The sequence below is a fragment of the Esox lucius genome, chromosome 4, assembly GCF_011004845.1.
Source record: "Esox lucius isolate fEsoLuc1 chromosome 4, fEsoLuc1.pri, whole genome shotgun sequence".
Classification (NCBI taxonomy): domain Eukaryota; kingdom Metazoa; phylum Chordata; class Actinopteri; order Esociformes; family Esocidae; genus Esox; species Esox lucius.
This window is the reverse complement of record NC_047572.1, coordinates 16,791,966-16,811,572: the sequence shown is the minus strand read 5'-3', so window position 1 is coordinate 16,811,572 and position 19,607 is coordinate 16,791,966. Positions and strand designations below refer to the sequence as shown.

At 41.1% G+C, this 19,607-nt stretch overlaps 1 protein-coding gene across 6 annotated transcripts in view; it reads right to left on the bottom strand.

Moving 5' to 3' along the window:
- ebf1a (EBF transcription factor 1a) overlaps nucleotides 1–11,335 on the bottom strand; it is a 47,624-nt gene extending 36,289 nt beyond the window's left edge. For 3 of the 6 annotated variants that reach the window (XM_010864693.4, XM_010864694.4, XM_020045832.2), the window contains exons 1-6: nucleotides 10,400–11,331; nucleotides 9,442–9,598; nucleotides 8,760–8,823; nucleotides 8,058–8,113; nucleotides 7,693–7,766; nucleotides 6,992–7,060 (exon numbers count right to left, since the gene is read on the bottom strand). In XM_010864693.4, the coding sequence (XP_010862995.1) occupies nucleotides 6,992–7,060; nucleotides 7,693–7,766; nucleotides 8,058–8,113; nucleotides 8,760–8,823; nucleotides 9,442–9,598; nucleotides 10,400–10,533 (554 nt within the window). In that variant the 5' untranslated portion in view covers nucleotides 10,534–11,331. Of the gene's footprint in view, nucleotides 1–6,991; nucleotides 7,061–7,692; nucleotides 7,767–8,057; nucleotides 8,114–8,759; nucleotides 8,824–9,441; nucleotides 9,599–10,399 lie in introns of all 6 variants that reach the window. The other 3 variants (XM_010864697.4, XM_020045834.2, XM_010864695.4) reach the window with 3 other exon arrangements.
- Between the last annotated feature and the right edge of the window lie 8,272 nt (nucleotides 11,336–19,607).

Here is a 19,607-nt window from a genome sequence, read left to right as displayed (position 1 = left end):
GAAAGACTGATCAATAGTCTAGGAGAGAGAGAACTATGGAAAGAAAGGAAGAAAAGAGAGAAGATGTGCGGGATAGCGACTGAAAGAGAAAGATATATAGAGAGATAGATAGATAGATAGATAGATAGATAGATAGATAGATAGATAGATGGATAGATAGAGAGAGAGAGAGAGAGAGAGAGAGAGAGAGAGAGAGAGAGGAAACGTATGCACTGCTACTTGTCTGAGTTGTGTTGAGCAGAACACCTTAGAATCAGGTTGTCCTGGTTTCATAATGAGCTTGATTCTAAAACTCTCTGCATCTCACTGGGGACCCAATCCTGCATATCAACATCCTGCAAGCACACACACACACACACGCACACGCACACGCACTCACGCACTCACACAGACACACACATACACACACACACACGCGTGCACACGCACACACACACACACACACACACACACACACACACACGTGCATACACACTGGTCTAAAGGGAGCTAATTAGTGGTACCTGTGTTGATCACCGCTGTAAGCCAATCAACTGATTGGACATTAATTACATGTTGTTGGATTTTAGCTCAGACTTTAGAGGGCAGGAGTCACTCTTATCATATTTATTACCACAGGCTTGAAGTAGCAATGTAGTTTTTTTTTGTCTCCCTCTCTCTTTCCCTCTCCCTCTCCGTTCTGTCGACTCAAGTTCCAGTCCTCTCATCTGGTACATCTCAAGTGCCATTTAACGTGCCAGAATGGGGCTCTAGCCAGAACCTCTGTGTGTGTATTCAGTTTAAGTACCTCACGACTGTTACTTTATTTGGTTATAATGGTCTACTTAATAATATCTAAATACATGTGTTGTAATGATGCTGTACCATGAAGCACCAACTAGTTCTATCCATTAAGATGACTGCCTTATGAGGCTTTGATAATGTGATCACAGTCTCCGTCATTTCCTTGGGTTGTTCAGTGTGATAATACACATGTACCACTCAACTCTCCACTAAAATTCTGTATGTGTGTGTGTGTGTGTGTGTCTTAGACTGGATTGGGTAATTTCCATTTCTCATTAGAGAAGAGCAGACTTCTGCTGCAGGGTCAATGGAGGGGGAGTGTGTGTGTGTGTGTGTTTGTGTGTGTGTGTGAGTGTGAGTGTGAGTGTGTGTGTAGGTAATGAGTGCAGGAAGTGAATATTACAACATCCATTAATGCTGTGAGGCTCCATTACCATACTTAACTAATAGAACCGGTCTCTGCAATCATTTTATCAAGGAGACACACCAGATCAAGGTCTATATTAGACGTTTGTCCAGGTGGGGGAAACGTCCATATTTGACTTAAACTCTCTGTGCTAGTGGCAATTATGAGGGCTATTTCATTTATACAGACTGGTGGTTTGCCAGGGTGTTGAGTACAAGGGGGTGGTTGGCTGGTTAAGCCACTGACTCTGACTCTTAAGGCCTTTACAAAATCTTCACCCTTAACTTAACTAGTTAGAATTAATGCCATCAACCTAATTTTAACATTTATCTTCATCCTCAACGGATAAACATCTAAGTCTATAGCCAATTTGTGAGATCTTGTTTATTATCTCCTTCTATCTCCTGTAAACACACATATGTAGAATTAAAAAACAAGATGGCATATCCTTTCTGCAGGGTCAAGTAGTGTAGACATGTTGTAAACACACAAACAATAGGGTGAAGTTGTTAAAAAAAAGCAACGTAGAAAGATTGAGACTCAAAGTAAGGATCATGGAACAAAACAAAATGAATCAGTTCTAAGATATCTAACCACTCAGATTATCAAAGCCAATTGCACATTTTGATTGGTAAGTATTATTTTACCCATATTTTACCCCAATATTCCTTTTTCAATTTTGTGATGTCCAATTTGCGATTATGGCTTTGCGTGGTTGCAACAACTCCACAGTAGTTTTGGGATAGTGAAGATTAAGTTGTGTCCTTCAAGCACATCTTAGCAAGTGATTCAGATTCTTAACATACTGTTCACTCAACTGAGGAGAATGTCACTATCCCCAGTCAACCACCACGATTAAGCTCACATGTGCTTGACCTACCACACGGAGTCAAAAGGGCAAAACCCAACAAAGTAGCCCTGCCAGACATCCACTTGTCCAACACGCAACGCTAAGCCAAATGGCTCTGCCTCTTGCTGGACCTCCAGACATTATTGAAAAGCTGCAACCAGGAGTCAAACTCCTGTAAACAGTGGAGCCGCTGTACCGCGCGGCAGAGATTTAGACCTCTGCGCCACTCAGCGGTTCGTGACACGTTGCTTCAGCCATGCGTGTTCTGGTTCGTCCTGTTATTTTTCAGGGTCTAGAAATGATTCTGAAGGTATTCAAATCCAAAAACCAAAGTCTGTGGACATGGGCTCAGTGTTTGGATGGAGCGAAGAGTCTGAGTGGCCAGCCAACTCTTCAGTGGCTCTTAGACAGACAGCTGTCAACAGGTCTAATGAGGGAGGTGTGAGAACAGAGCTGCTGCCACTGCGGCACACACTTATCATGCTTCATTTCAAAAGCAAATTGAGCGCGTCTTCTTGGGCAAGCCTCAGGGACAGAGAGAGTGTGAGAGGAGAGAGAGAGAGGAGGGAGACGAAAGGAAGAGAAAAAGAGAGATGGGGGAATCCTGGAATACATCATTCCCGTCCTACTCTCTGCGAGGCACTGGCAGCCCAGCATTAGACAGTTACCTCATAGAAAAGGGAAAGACAGACAGAGGTGATGGAATCATGATTTAATGCTGCACTTGATGTATTGTTCCAAAAGCTATCACAGTTCCCCTTCGAAATGGGTGGTTTGTTACGGTTGTGATGCTTTTCTATGGGTTTATTGCTGATAAATGTAGGATTTTACTCCTATGTTGAGGCATTTTTAACCTGTGTTTTTGTTACAAAAGTGAAACAAAAACAGGTTACATTTAGGTTTACAAGTAACTCCGTGGTAACGTTTAAAGCTTAAATTCTGATTATGATTCTGGTTAAGGGCTTTAGGTTTAAAACTAAAGGTTTAGATTTAAAACCAAAAAAGTAAAATGGATCACTTAGCACTGGGATTAAACCTACAATCACGCATTTTATCCTGTTTGCCATCCCCATCCACAGTGGCCTCGTATGCCGCTAGCCTACTTGATGGGAACAGCACACACTGTCCCCCTACTGGCGGGTTTTCAAGGCAATTCCCAGCATTCTCTGGATTTGAGCTGACTTCTATTTTCGAGAGTGATCTGGCGAAATCTTACAGGATTGTTTTAAAGAATGGCATAGAATTCATCTCGTCCTCATTCTCACTCTGCCCTGCAATTCCCAGACCAGAGTGTTTAAAATAGCTTTTGGATCCTGGACAGACACAGGGAAGTAGAACGACAGTCATTTAGGTCAACCCTGGCCAGAGACACCCCTTCATTCCCAAAAACACTAAGCTAAATAAAAGACGGGGTGAGAAGTGAAATGAAAGAGTGGAAGAACAATGACAAAGGAATAGATTTTGGAGAAGGGGAAAGTTTTATTTATAGCATACGAAGTACTGCCAAGAATATCAAAAACACACCGCAGATGAAACAAGAGGGAGAGAGAAAATGAGAAAGAGCCATGGAGGGCCGAGAGAGTGTGGGGTTTTTAAAACAGCTTCCACCTCCCAAAACTCACCTGTCAATCACATCTATCCCCTCTCAGTCCCCTGGGAGCGAGGGAGACCAAACACATGCAGGGATCTGCAGGTCAGTGTGTGTGTGTGTGTGTGTTTCAGTCAGTCAGTATGCGTGTGTGTGTGTTTCAGTCAGTGTGTGTATATGTGTGTGTTTCAGTCAGTGTGTGTATATGTGTGTGCTTTGGTCAGTGCTGTGAAGCGACCAGCACCTTAGGGAAGGTCTGTCTGCATCGTGATGAGCCAGAAAGAGAGGGAGCGAGGTATGGAGGTAGAGATGGAGGAAGCAAGACGAAGAGGGAGATGGAGAGGGAGATGGAGGGAGGGAGGGAGAGATAAGGCCCTCTGAACAGGAAGTTGCTAGCGATGACATCACTTTACCCGGGAGGAGCGTTTCCTGTCTGACATTCTTCACTCAAGACATACACACACTCACCAGGAAATCTCTATCAACATACACACACAGATCAAACACACACACACATACACACACTCGCCAGGAAACAACCTGCATAAACATACACACACACCAAACACCAAACACACACACACACACACACTTGCTCAAAAGGAAACAGCTTACATCAACATACACCACACATATTCAGTGCCAAGAGAGGAGTGGAAGCAGAGGAGCGGTGAGTGTCCCTTTCATTATCCTTTCACTGTCAGGGGGTAAAGTGGGCCACACATGTTTCCCTGGGGAAGACATATAGAGGGGCACAGGAGTGTGTCACCTTTCAGCTGCCCTGACAGCCCTGCCTGAAGACTAATACTTTTTCTCTCACATACCACCATCCCCTCAACCTTAAAGCCACACACACAATCACAAAGAAATACACGCAGTTACACAAACTACCATGAAACAGCTCACACCAAAACTGCAGCTCACACGATTTATGACCAACTGGACACAAAAGAAAAGGCCTGATTTAGTGTGTGTGTGTGTCTTTGAGTGTGTGTCTTTTCTTTTCAGTTGAGTGCTTTTTTAGTGGTGAGTCTGGAACCGGCACAATTAGCATGTGAGCTGTCTCCTGTTTGTGTGTGTGTGTGTGTGTGTGTGTAGTGACTACATCGCTAGCAAAGAGGCTAGTGAACGTTACACTCCGTGTCAGATGTCATGTTCAGCCTGAGTGTGTGGCGAGGGTACAGCTCTTCGTCTGAAGGTGCTGCTATTGTATCCTTGTATCCTTGTGTGTCAAAGAATATAACAAGCTCAGTGATATTTCATCCCAGTTTCAATGTAAACGGTATTTGCGGATTCAAATAAAGCATTGCAACTGTGCGTGCGTGCGTGTGTGTGTGTGTCCCCGTTCTGCTCCAGTGAAGCGGAAGACCTCACCTCAGTGCTCCCTGAGACAGCTGTACCCCAACAACCCAGACTGCCTTTTACACTGGATGCGTGTATGCAGTAGTGTGTGTGTGTGTGTGTGTGTGTGCGCATTTTTTTTCTTAGTCCTACACGTATGTACGCAAAGGGGTTTACCATTCCACTGTGAGCGTCATCCAAGTAGTGGACTATTTGAGCTCTCAGAAAGACACTGAGCCAGGTGGTGATGTTCTCTACTCTGCTAGCATTAACCCCGGCTGACGACAGTCCCTGAGTGCGCTATGTGGTGCTGTTGGCCCACTGGACTGTGGTTCAGGTGTGAGGGAAGAATTAGCTAAACAAGAAATTAGGACACAGGGAGAAAAAAAAAAAGATGATCTCTTTCCTCTCCATCACACAAGCCTCCTGGACTGGAAAATAGGTCAGGTGAGAAAAGAGAGAGAGAGAGAGAGAGAGAGAGAAATGAGGGAGAGACAAAGACTAAAGAGTCACTTCTCATTTGTTCTTTTCATACTACTATATTCTATATTATTAGCTGTTGTAGTAGCCTATTCAGCATTCCCACAAACAAGCACACAACTAAGAGACTGGAACAGACTTAATTAGATCAGGACTTTTCAAACTTGAACACGTAAAGGACTGCCTCAACATGTTGAGCCCAATGCCAAGTATCCCTATTGATTCAAATATATCAGTGTACATTTTCACCCTGTACACATCATCTGCAAGTTTAACACACCAGTGGGAAGTGAACAAAAGCATCTACAACTTAAAAAAAAAACTCATAACAGATTAAATGAATAAATAGAAAAACATGATTATCAATAGGGATGGATGGTTTGCAATGCATGATAAAGAAAAACCAGCTGAAACAATCAGTAAGCATATACAGCACCTAAGTCTTTTTACTGAGCATGAAGGCAACACATCTTTCACTAAATGAAGTAACCAAACGGGCTTCTAAGTATTTACAAAACACCAAAACAAGAATAGTGCAATGGTACTCCTTATATGAATAGAATAACCAAAAATAGGGAAATGACCCTACTCGTGCTCTGAAGGTAGGCCTATAATAAAACTTTTTTTTTTTAAATGAGCCGAAGAGGTTGAATTTGCAATTTCTTCTCCAATGATTTCCCCTGTGGACCCTGCTTGAAAACCGGCTGAACTACCCCACAGCCATTTCACCTACCTGAACTTTACAAAGACACACTGTTAGAACCACATCACTCTCTCCCATCCACTGTACTGTTCACAGGTTCTCTCCTCTCCTCAAGTTATTTTGCTCGTTAAATAATGGCTTGATAGCTTTCTTCTGTTTCAGAGACTGATTAACTTTTACAGGGGATAATTAGCCAGGCTAGCACTAATTCAGACACAAACACACAAAACACACTGCTCGCACACACACATATACACACACACACACACACGCGCGCACCCACACACCCACACACAGACACACACACGCTATTGGAGGAGTAATGAGAGTGATTGGCTAATTAGCTAGGTCTCGTTGAGAGTCGTTATCGAGAAACAGGCCACTGCAGCAAAACTGCAGGAAGGAAGATATAAAGTCAAGTGAACTAATGAGGGAGTTACTGTGTGTGATTATCGGGTGGACAGCTACAGGTAAAGGTTAGCCAACACTCATAACAGCCAGGATTTGTCCATATTGGCCCTTAGCTGTTCATTGCTAATGCTCAGTCCCACCATCACACACCTCTTCTCGGATTACACACAGACCCTCACACAACTACCTCCGTTTGGGGACCGAGCTTGGATTTTAGAACAGGTGAACACACGACCTGGCCTTCCATTCGACGTCATCTCTGCACTTTCACAGCGAAATGATCAAATCGTGGGGGACCGAAGTGTGATTTCAGTATGTTGTGGGGGGGGTTCATCAGCCTGGTGAAAAAGTTCAGCCTCTTGCCTGGATGTTGTGTAGGTGCATCTCCGCCATGACCCGGACGGAGGAGAAGGCAAGGCGCCTACTTACCTGTCAATGATGACTGGATCAGACGGCGTCTCATTCCTGTTCCCGCAACTCTTCTTATCGCAACACCGACTTAAGTAGAGAGGGAGATGGAAATGAAAGGAGGGGGGGTCCATAAATCTTAAATGTTCAGTCAATCAATACAGTCAAAATACAACTAAGAAAAGCATTTCGTTCATGATTTTTTGGCGATGTGACTTGTGTTGAGAGAGGTGATGACTAGGCGTTGTAATTTCTGAGGAGCAGCAAGAGGAGGAGGAACTGGGATACAGAGGCAGGTTTAGAGGAGCTGAAGGTTCAGAGCTGTTTGTTGCCTCTAGCGCTCTATTCTCAGTTAGCTCCATTTCTCTCTGACATCATTGGAAAACCAGATATCCGATCGTCTCTATTTCTCACAAGGCCTTTCTCTCTCTCTCTCTCTCTCTCTCTCCTGTTCTTTCTTCTCGGTCCCCCCACGCTCCCCCCTTACACTCTCTATCTTCCCCTATTACTCTCTCTCTCTCTCTCAGAACTGGGTCATGCTGTGGTCCCACTGGACCTGGGGAGCAATGCACACTGGGTAAAGGGGGGAAGGAGAGCAGACTGACAAGCCGTTTCTGAATAAACCAATCATCTTACTGTACTCTAGGGACACAAACATAGACATTGGCACACATGTACAGAATGAAGCCTTCCTCTCACTCAACCCACATTAACTATCTTACCTGCACATGATCTCGTGAGTCAGTAGAACCCGACACATCTCTGGGTTCTTATCCTGTCCCTCATAGATGATTGCCTGGAGAGAGACAGAGAAATAAAGAGACAATGGAAGAGAGATAGATAATGTTTAGTTTGTGTGTACAAAAAAGTTTTGATGGTAATTTTGGTGGTAATTCTTTTTTCCACACACACCAAGCGGTTTTCATCTGGGAAGTGTGCTACGTAACAGGCGTTTGAGCAGTTGGCCTGGCAGACTGTAGTGTGGAGGTCCATCTGGCCCTTCCAACCCCCCTCCAACAACCTCAGTCCTGCCCCCCCCCCCCACCCCCCATGCACCCACTATCACCTTTCATGAAAAACCCTCTACCTGTTTGGTCATGGAATCGATGAGACGCACGTAAAAGTCCTGTTCTGTCCTAATACCTACAGACATATATAGAAAGAAAAGGCAGATTTAGAGATACAGTAAGACGAGGTAGATTCAAAGATTATAGAGAGAGACATAAAGGAGAGATATACAGGGACACAGACAGAGGCCGTCTGTATTTATGATGTCAGTAAAATGTTGTCTCATAGTCATGACAGTCATGTGATATCCTTGCTGGCACTAATGCCTGTTTTGATCTCGAATTTCAGAGCATGTCGCACCTAAACATGATGTAAGCATAAGCTATTGATTAGTCAGTGAAGTGTAACAGCAGTTATTAAAGCAGGGCTTATAAAAAGTTCCAATAATGGACGTACACTAATCGTAATACAAAACGAATAATGTTTTAATAATAAATGTTTGTCAATAACCAAGTTTCATATACAACACATTTTTATACCATGCATTTTATTCAAATGACTTGTTTTGTTGGAATTCCCAGGATGATTGGATTTACAATGAATATGTGTTTGTGTGTGTGTCTGTGTGTGTGTTTGTGTGCGTGTTCTGTGTGTGTGTTTGTGTGCGTGTTTTGTGTGTGTGTTTGTGTGCATGTTCTGTGTGTGTGTTTGTGTGCGTGTTCTGTGTGTGTGTTTGTGTGTGTGTTCTGTGAGTGTGTGTTTGTGTGTGTGCTGACCATACCATTGCTGTATAGAAGCTGTAGTCTATAATGTATCCCATTGTTGGTCTTTTCCCCTGATGTTTCCTGCCAACACACACACACACACATTACTCAGATCACAGAGAACAAAAAACACATGGCATGGCAACATACTTTTAAAAAGCATTGACATTGGAAAATATAAACATTTCTTCAGAATATAACCATAATGAATAAGAAATGATTAATTCAGGACTGTTTGACAATCACAGAAATCTATATTTGCTTAACCACATATATTAAATGTTAAAATTAGATCAGGAACAATAGTCAGAAGAAATTACTTTAGATACTTTTGTTACAGCAAACTTGTTTAATTAATTGAAAACGTAGGATATTCATTGCCTTAATATTGTCAATAGCTAAGGGATAGATTTCTGTGTTTAACGCTGGAATAGGAGGGCAAGATTGACGCATTTAATCGTCTTTGTAGGTCAAAGTTATTAATAATGAGTACATAACAGTCTGTAGCCTATTGAATAAATCTTTCATGAGGTCCAAACGATTATCCCCCAAAACATTACATTTATTGAAAAACAATTACTTATTCATAATGATGGTAGTAAATGAAACCATATATATTTAAAAGTTCAAGCATCTAAGTCAAGTTATTAGCAGGCAAATATTTACGCCATATATTTGATGTTTTTTGGGAAAACTCACCTTTTCCTTCTCAACAAAGCCAACGAAGGTGGTTCTCTCTATCTCCACCGGCTGTCCCTGTCTGTCGTAAAGAGCCAACACGAAGTGGAAGAAGTTGGACTTGCGGAGGTTGGAGGGAGGCTGTTTCTCGAAGTGTGCCCGGGCCAGAGCCACTCCACTGCGGATACAGGGAGCAGCACCAAGCTCCATTAACTTTCACATTGATGTCATGCCAATTAATTCGTTTACAAATGATTTAAACAAAAATAAATAAAGATTAAAATAACGTCTCCTGAGATACTAAGATCATATTTAGTTAATAATGTAAATATAATTCAATTTGACATTTTAAGCAATTTTGAAATGTCTGTATTTTCTGCATTTTTTGTATTGTTCTCTGATCAATTTAATTGAAACTGGAAACGAGATAAGGGTCAAACAAAGTTAATGTACAAATTGCCAGAGTACATCTTTCGCCAAAGAAGGATATTTTTCTTTCAAACAAATGACCTGCTTCAAAAATACTGTTGAGTTATTGTGGTGATGTTGTTTTATCATTACAAAAATTTAAAATGTAATTAGAATATAAAATAAAATAAAGGCTATTAAATCTAGAGAAAAACAACGTACATTGCTTTACACTGTATATAGGCTATTGTTTATTTTGCCAATTAATTTGATAGGCTGCTAATAAATTAATTGTTTACAGTGGAAATAATAAATAAATATTTCAAAAAAGCCTACCTTGTCACAAAGCTTCCATGGAATGCTATAATTAGGCTAAATCTCCCATGTCAACTTTTATAGTAGTATATGCATAGAAAATAAAGTACAGGCTAACAATCTTTGTAAGAATATTAACTGCTCGTCAACGCAGATCTGGTAGCATAGGTCTGATAACAGGTCTGGATAAAGACCTCCAATCCATCAAATCTCCATTCCCCGCGGCCAGTGATGTTGGCAAGCTTCATGTACTTACCTCTGGGCGGCTGTATTGGCGTCCAGCACCCCCGCGCCCTGCATCCAGCTCCGCACTGCGTTCATCCCAGCCACCATAGGCTCTTCTTTCATAACACTCCCGCTCCTTTGGATGTTGTTCTGGATCCCAAACATCAAAACACAGTTCTCCTCTCGTCACTGCCTATTCCTCTCTCTCGATTTTTTCCCTTCTTGCCTTTCCCGGGGCTTGTGAGTCTCAGAGACAGATGGTTGTAGGTCGCAACTAGCGCGGCTATATTTCTGAGATATTAGGGAGAAAAATTATAGTATTGATTCGGCTGGTGAGTTGTCAACATCCAGGGGTGATTAAGCTGTGCGTCAAAACTCTAGAGAAAAGCCATACTGGACCACCACGTGAAAACGACGAAGATTAGGAGCGCAGAGGACGAGGCGCTGGCTGGGTGTATTTTTGTTAAAGAAGCGCTCCCAGACAAAAAAGCTGCGAAACATCACTTAAAAACGATACGAGTCACCGATGTTGTCAAACAACCACCAAAAGTTTTCATTAAATTATATTAAAATATACTTTATTAGCATAGGAACCATGTTAACATTACCAAAATAAGTGGAAAATGACAACAAACCAAAGTTAAATAATCAGTAATACTGCTTTATTTCCTTCAGTAAATCTCAGTTATCAGATAAAAGAGCGCGTGAGAACTGTCTTGAGAAGATAAAGGAAGTCCTGTAGAATAGTCAGAACCTCAACCTACACGAGGCTTCGTTTCTCTTGTTCTCTATCTATTCGGAGGGATTTGCGGTCTTTCGTTCTATCCTTCCCAGAGGGATCACTTTTGATGGTCTCCGGTAACCGAACACGAGTGAACTCAACTCGAAAGGAAACAGGCGTGTCCGATAAAGATGAGGGTAACGCCCCCAATCAGCGCCTATGGAGTTGCTCATCATCTCCTTAACATGTTTCTTTCTCTTCCTCTCTGTGTATTACACATGCACACGCGCGCGCTTCGAGGGCTGTCCTTCAGCACATTGGTCTGGCTCTTCAAGCCTCCTCGGCAGGCATGCGGGCGGGTTTATGTCCCTTGGGCCCTTGTTATTTATATCCTGCAGCAGCTACACGGCCTATGAACGGAATCTAAGCATCCAGAAACAAGAGGTCTTAACTGTTGTGGGCTTGATGAGTCAACTGTCATTATGTGATTTTGATCTGTGTTTTTTGATAGATGACCCGAAGACACCAAAATATTCCCACAGAACACTACACAACCTTTGACTTTCTAGCCTGGTAGATGTAAAGTGTTTCCAGATTTCTATGAAATATGACATACTTAATTACAATATGTCTGAATCCCCTTCCTGTCTATCCCACAAAGATCCTACAAGGGAAACACCTGCTTCAAGGTCTCAGTGCGAATACCAAGTGGCTCCAGCTAAATCTAGGTTTTGAAATAGTTTGTGTGTGTGTGTGTGTGTGTGTATGTGTGTGGAGAGCAGTGATATTTGTGTGTATATATATTATAATATATGCATTATATAACCTAATTATTACACCATCTACAAAAATGCTGGATACTTAAATTAAATAAATTAAACTGTTAATTGGGTTCTAATTAAAATCTTATCGTTGTCCCCACTCAATTGCTCCTCTTGACATAAACAGCCAGTCCCAATAATAACCTCTACATTCTGGGACTTTTGGTGGAAGCAGACCTCCCACAGCAGGATGCACAAGTGTCAGCTTGTCTACTCTGTGCTTTTCTCCCCATTTCTACTTTCCAACCCCTCAAACATGTATGTTAAATCTTTTGTACCCCAAAAATATGGCAGTGAAAATCTAAAACTTAATGAGCACAAATGCATGTTTTACATAAAAGGATGTTTTTTTTTAATTTCTCAAAACAAGTGACACATCGGTAATGGTTATCTTGGTCTTCATTCTGACAGTATTTACTATAGTAAAAACAAAATATCATGAACTTCAAAATACTAAATTAAGTTTATAGTATAGTATGTAAATGGAAAATGTATGTTTTTTTTTTTTTACCTCAGACACATAGCCGTGGTAAGTATGGGTGCTCAGGGTGTTGATCGCCAAATTTCACTTTCACTCTAGGCCACCAATGCGTAGTCTGTTTGTATGTAGGCAAGACGCAAGTCGATATCTGTTCAATACCATCATGCGCTCAACCACACCCTTTCTTTGATGATTCTCAGACAGTAGTAGACTCAAGTGAGAATTTGTTTCTCCTTAGTCAGAGACAGACTGCATGATAATCAGATTACAACATTTTTGTAACCAATACTTTAGCTGCTTTAGCCTAATTCGAATACATACATGAGTGCAACTGTTATGCCCTTGGTTAAAAAAAGCCATCCTAAAGCTCCAGCCATCTCTGAAGTCTTCACTGCTTTTACAGAAACGTTGCACGACCCATCTGTGCGTTCAATTCTGTGGTAAACATGGCCCTTCCACTCTTAGCACATTGTCGGAAAGCCAGTCCTCTGAAATTCTCTATTAAGTGTGATTGAAATTACTTTACTAAGTATGGAAACTGTCATAACCAATTAACAACTTTTCGGGTAATCATTGATTTAATGGTTTGTCAAAATGGTCATTGGAGGACACGTCTCAATCTTCAACTCTCCTGAACCTGTTGAGGAGTTAGTGTGCCAGATCAATCTGGAATTGGAAATCACAAAATTGGGAGGGGAAAATCTGAAATAAATAAAAAATATTACATTATTAACAGCAATCAAAGTATTACTACTAAACCTACTTCTACTACTACCAATAAGTAGTATATGAATATGAGTAGACAGCAATGTGAGTAGACAGCTAATTGCCCAGCTATTAGCTGTCTACTCACATTCTGAGTAAGTCCTTAATGAGGCAATAACAAGTAATTTGACATTAACTGTTATTTTTCTTCAATTTTTGATCTTTTTGATGTAATTTGTGCCACAAATACAATAGGATAAGTCAACAAAATGATTTGAGTTTGAGTGAACAGAATGCTTACTTTGAAAGTGAGATTTTCTTTGGACAGTTATTTGAACCTGTTAGATGAGGGGGTTTCCAATATTGATAGAGAAAGAGAGAGAGCGAGAGAGAGAGAGAGAAAGAAAAATAGAGACAGGGAGAGGCAGAAGGTCTCCTATCCGCTGTCTTTGCAAAAATATAGCCTGTTGGGATCAACATTTTACTGACTGCTCAAAATCCCATTGTTCAATATAGTCGTTAACTGCATGGTTAGCATCAGTTATTTTACCCGACAGATGTTTCACAAATCAGACAAGCATAATTGAATTGAATAGTCATTAAAAACATATATATTTTTTATGAAGGCTGCAACCTTCTGTTTAACAATATGTTTATGAAGTTATTGAATGTGGATGTCCAAGACCACTTCACTGCACAGTAAAAGATGTCAAAAGGGCCAAATTGTGGGGCACTTCAAGAACATTAAAAAGGAGTACTGAAAAACACGGCATTTGGTCAGAGAACAAGGCAACTCCTCTAAGTCCACAATCTTGCACAGCTGTTTCCCCCCTGTTCTAATGCAATATTGCCATCTAGTGTCTCATTGATAACCAGACAATTCTGTTACCTCTTTTTCAATTACATTTTGCTCAACTCCTGCGTCAACCTATTCACCTATCTGACCTCCTTTTGAAAAAGTTTGGAAGGCAAACATTGACACGTTGCGAGAAGCTTATGCAAGTGGCTCACAAAATTAATGTGTAAAGTTATTACATTTGTGGTGCAATACAATAAAAAAACATCACTAGAATATTATATTTTTCAAACTCGGAAACTCTTAAAAATCTGATTCAAATGGGATGTTACTGCAAACCACCTGAGGTAGGCCTGACAATTATTTGTGTTCAGTTGTTTTTGCACCAAATGTTCGGAAGACATCAACTCGTAAGCTGACGACACTGTAAGAATAGTTGCAATGACTAAGTGAATTACATATCTGTGCTTTTGTTTAGTAGTAAAAAGGCTTATGTATTATGTCCATTACCCTGCTTCACAATTTTCAACAATAAATATCAGTTAATAATACATTTCTTTTCAGGTTAGCCCCTAGCCCATGGCTGGTTTTAGGTTTGCGGGGGCCCTAAGCAGAATTTGATTTGGTGGCCCCCCCTTACACCATTGTCACATTGTATAGTAGGAGACGGAGGCAGGCGCAGAAGGTTGAGGTGTTTCCCCTTTTTATTGAACCAAAACAAAGAAAACCAAACGGAGTGCAGGGCACTACAAAAAATAGTTCAGGGGTTCAACGGTTCAGGCGCGCACAGGCGCACAGGCGCACAGGCGCACAGGCGCACAGAGCTGTATGTGTTTTACTGTCCTGAGTGTTTCATCTGGACCATCTTTCCCTTCAAAAACACCTCATATCACTGGTTCAAGTTCACACTGGCAGCAAAAATGTATGTTGTGATTCCACTTTGTCCATCTGCCAGTTGTCTGTGAATCAGGCCTACTTGTGCAGCAGCTGCACTGTTGGTTGTTGCCCAAGGAGAGCGAGAGAGAGAAGGACATAACTACTGTACATTACTTCAACATCAGGTAGGACACAATATTGCTTACTTACTTTTTATTCGAGCATGTGTCTGTTTTTATGTGGCCAAGGAAATTGTTCTAATGGTCAGAATATAGGCCATTATATATAGTCCACAAACAAACTAGACAATTTTACAATTTAGCTTTTAGCATGGTAAGTTATCTATTTCGTTGTGCTACTGCATTTTGTTGTACTGTACTTCTACTTGTTCAATGACAATAAAGTGGAATCTAATCTAATTTAAAATCTTAAAAAACGTAATTTGAATTTAGTCAAGTAGACAAACAACTTCAATTCTAAGCATACAGTATACTGCAGATTCCCCCTGATTAATGATTGTAGATTAACTTCTTAGGCCACCTTGCTTTTAATTAGCTAATGCCCTCATTCTTTGAATTAGGGAAACATTTAATAAAGACAATTTGGTTTGTAATGTTGCATGCTTTTCATCAAAGGTGGCCAATCAACCACCAGATCTACTGTGTGCAGGTCCCCAACTGAGCCCCTCTCTAACCAGATTGTGGCCTGAACCTAATCTACAGGACAAGAACTTAGGTGGGATTCAGGCTTAAACAAAAACCTGCACACTTCAGAGGTTTGATGTGTTTTATACAGGAGCCTAACTGCACGGTTATTCTAGTGCCACACATTCAAGATTTGGTAGATCTACAGGCTCACAGACCAGAAACCTTCTACTGGGCTACAGACACTTCCAGTAAGTTTGGTAATATCAGGAGCTGATGACAACACGTTGAACCAAACATGTACGAAAAAGCAAAAACACTACAGAGGACCCCGCTTGAGGCAACACAATCATTTATTAACATAAGAGAGCGAAAAAAGTCTGGAATATTATTAGAACATTCCAATTACATTAAGATGTTTCACCTCCAGGTAGCATATCACCATACACAGTGACACTGTACAAATAACAATTATGTGAATAAGTAACAATACAGAACTACAATATTAAGTTAATAACAACCTATTAAAACTCAAGGAAAGCATTATAAAGTAAAATTATGTACTGTATCTTAATCCTTATAACAGGTTATGCATCCAGGTTACCGTAAGGTTTGTATTTTTCATTTTCCCCCTCGAAGATTTCAGTTTGTTTTTGAATTGTTCACATTATAGGTCACATTAAAAGTGGAAAAAGTTCTGACATGATTTATCTTTGTTTCATTCTTTTACATCACAAAAACCTGTCATTTTAACAGGGGTGTGTAGACCTTTTATATCCACTGTATATCATACTAATTGACAGAAAATGATTAACTTATTATGATTGACTGAAAGCAGTGAAACCAAGAAGGTTTTTGCTGTTCTTATTAAGTTGGTAAGTAATGTGTAATTGCAATAAGACACCTCAAGGTTTGTGGTATATGGCCAATATGAGGGCTTTATTCATGCACTCTGCGTTGCATTGTGACCAAGAATAATCCTCAAGCATGGAATATTGGCCATGTCCCACATCTCTCAAGGTCCTGTTGCTTAACTACAAACTGGGTAGTTTGATCCTTGAATGGTAATTTGCTTAATGTTGTGGTATATTTAAGCAGTATTACACAAGGGGTGTGGTATACTGTATACCCAATATGCCCCAGCTAAGGTTTGTATTCGGGGTTATGGTTTGCATCAAGTCTTTAGCCATGGTATATTGGCCATATATCAATCTCCCTTGTTGGTGCCTTTATGTGAGATAAGAGTTTTAAATTACCTGTTCAAGTGCTCAAACTAACTTAATGGTCCATCACTGTGGCAGGTAGATAAACTTTTATATTTTCTGCCTGACTACACCATAAAATACAGAGTCTATTTTGTATCCCTATTAAGAAATAGCATAATATATTGCTTAATTACCTTTTTTTGTAATAAAGGTTATCAATTAATATATATATATAAGTTACTTTCCTTTTTACACATCTGCAAGCCATCACTGGTGTTCTTGATCTTCTTTTCAGACTAATGTGATTCTTTTCAAAGCCAGTGACTGGAAGATGTCTTCAACCTCCCTGAATCCTTGAAAGTCTGCAAGTGCATTATCTTTAAACAAATATTATACATATATTTTGTTTTATTTCATAAAATATATAATCAGGAAGGGCCCCCTTACAGCCAGGGCAGAGAAAGCTTGATTCCTAGATCTCTAATTCCAACTACTATGTAGCCAGACACAATTTCCCTTTTACCCACAAGAGGTCAGTGAAGTATTTACCTGAGATTTTCTGTATGGATTAGCGCTCTTTAAATGTGTTGTGATGCATATTAAAAGACAAACATGTGATACATACTCACAGAATATACTGTATATATATTTCCAGGGATTTTATGCTGTTTGACAGGTTTGCTGAAAGTCCAGATTCAAACCCATGCTGCAGCAGTACATGTGCATGGGTGGGAGCAACCTAGAAGTTGGACCACCCTAGACTACAGAATATGGGTACCAAATGATATGGTGCTTGCTGAGCTATGATTCTCTTGAATGGTATGTGTGTGTATGAAAACAATTCATAGCCTAGTGGTCAAGAACACTGGATAAGTGAACAAAGGATTGCTAGATCGACTCTCTTAGCTGACAAGCTGGAGAAAAAAAAACTGTCTTCCCTTGAGCCAGGTACTTAACCCAATCTGCTCCTCTAAATCTAGCTGGATTAGAGCATCTACTAAAGGACTGAAATGTATGGCTGTGTTTGCTCTGAGGTGTTGCTTTTAATACAATTATGCTTCATACTGCCCTTGCAGCGCGTAATCTTGTGCAAAGCTAGACAGCCAGTTAACACTGAAAAGACTTTACCTTTCTTGCACTTTAATGGATTCTTGTTTCCTCTTTTTAATTTTCTTTTTGTAAAACTGCAATAAGAACATAAATCAATAAACAAATATTACCGTATCCATTTAGGAGTTATTACACAGATAACTACATAAATGCACATTCCTACAATGCGGAAATCAATTAGTGAACAGAGCTAGCAACAGTTGTAACTGCTAGTCAGCAAAACACATTTCACCGATATAATAGAAAGGTTTCTCCCACTGCTCTCCGTACAACCGAGCCGTGCCAAAACTTCCAGAGGGTGCTAAAACAGCCCTCGTCTTCTGCGTAAGGAGTAACGCTGGGGTGAGTACTGCAGGCATGTCCGGGTCAGTGGATACGGACACAAGAGGGGTTCCATTTATGATCACCATCACCTCTGCCATGAAAGTGCTCAGAACTTCATGTGTGAGACGTATGGGTCCTGTCTGAAGTAGCATTGTGTCCAGAATGCGCCTTCAACCCTGATAAGTCTCTCCCAGGAGTCACCCATGTGAGAAGCATGAGGGGGATTAAACAACCAGGAGCATCCTTTCTCCTGGAGGAACTTCCTGACTGCTGTGTCATCTGTGTGCATACCCAATTCCTTACAAGCCCCCACGAAGTTGGTCCCTCTGTCAGACCGCAGAATTTTCGCAGGACCACGAATCGATAAAAACCTCCTTGGAGCATTGATGAAACTGTCTATTGACGTGGTTTCAATCAGTTCAATATGCACTGCTCTGGTGGACATGCATGTAAAATGCACGGCCCAGCCTTTGTTGTCCACACTTCCTCCTCTTGTGCGACGTGTCATGAAAGAGCAGGGCCCAAAACATCAAGACAGACAGTGGTGAACGGAAGTTCAGGAGACAGTGGGTCAGCAGGCAGATCTGCCATCTTCTGGTCCTCCAGCCTCCCTCTTAGTTTGCGGAAAGCAACACATTTGTGGATGACAGAGGACACCAGATGCTTACTCCCGATTATCCAGTATCCAGCCGCTCGAATAGCTCCTTCGGTTGAACTACTTGTTCATGAAAGTGTGTTACGAGTAATGTGCCAATGTGATTGGTGTGTGGAATGATCAAAGGGTGCTTTTTTCTTTTCGACAGGTCAGCAGCAGAAAGACGGCCTCCTACACGAAGTAGACCATCTTTATCTACAACCGGATTGCGCTTCTTGAGTATGTTTCGCTTAGGCCATGTCTGTCTTCAAAACATTTAAATAGTCCTTGAAGGCTGTGTGCTGGTCGCAATTTCGACTTCCCCATGACAAATCCAACATGGTTTTGTATTTGAGTGTGACCAACTCTCAAGTAGGCCACAGCTCCTATAGCTATTACGGAAGCTTATGAGAAGATGCATAATTATTTGCTCTGTGTTGAAGACAGCGAGACTGGGACAGCTTTTAAAGAATCCTTCCAAAAGTTCCACTCTGTTTCTCTTTTTCGGGGGAGAGGCGCATCCCACTCGCTCTGTTCTGACGACAATTCTCGCACTAATGCTTTCCCTTTCATTGTTATGGGAGCCAAAAAACCCAAGGGGTCGTCCAGACTGTTGACCGTCAACAACACCCCTCTTCACTTGAATCGAACACGACCCGTATCTTATCTGGCTTTTGCGGGTGGTACACACCAAATGTTGGCAGGTACCAGTGTTCTTTACCTTTGTCCAAAAGAGGCACAGACTCAGCTTGTTCACCGTCTAGCATCATCTGCATGAACTTGACATAGTGATCTTTCATCACTGGCTTTTTCTCCAGAGTTCTTCATAGTGAACAGAGACGTTTTAAAGCTTGCTCCTTGTTGCTCGGGAGGCATCGTCAAGGACAACAGAATAGTAATGGTGCCACCCAGCTGTTTCCTT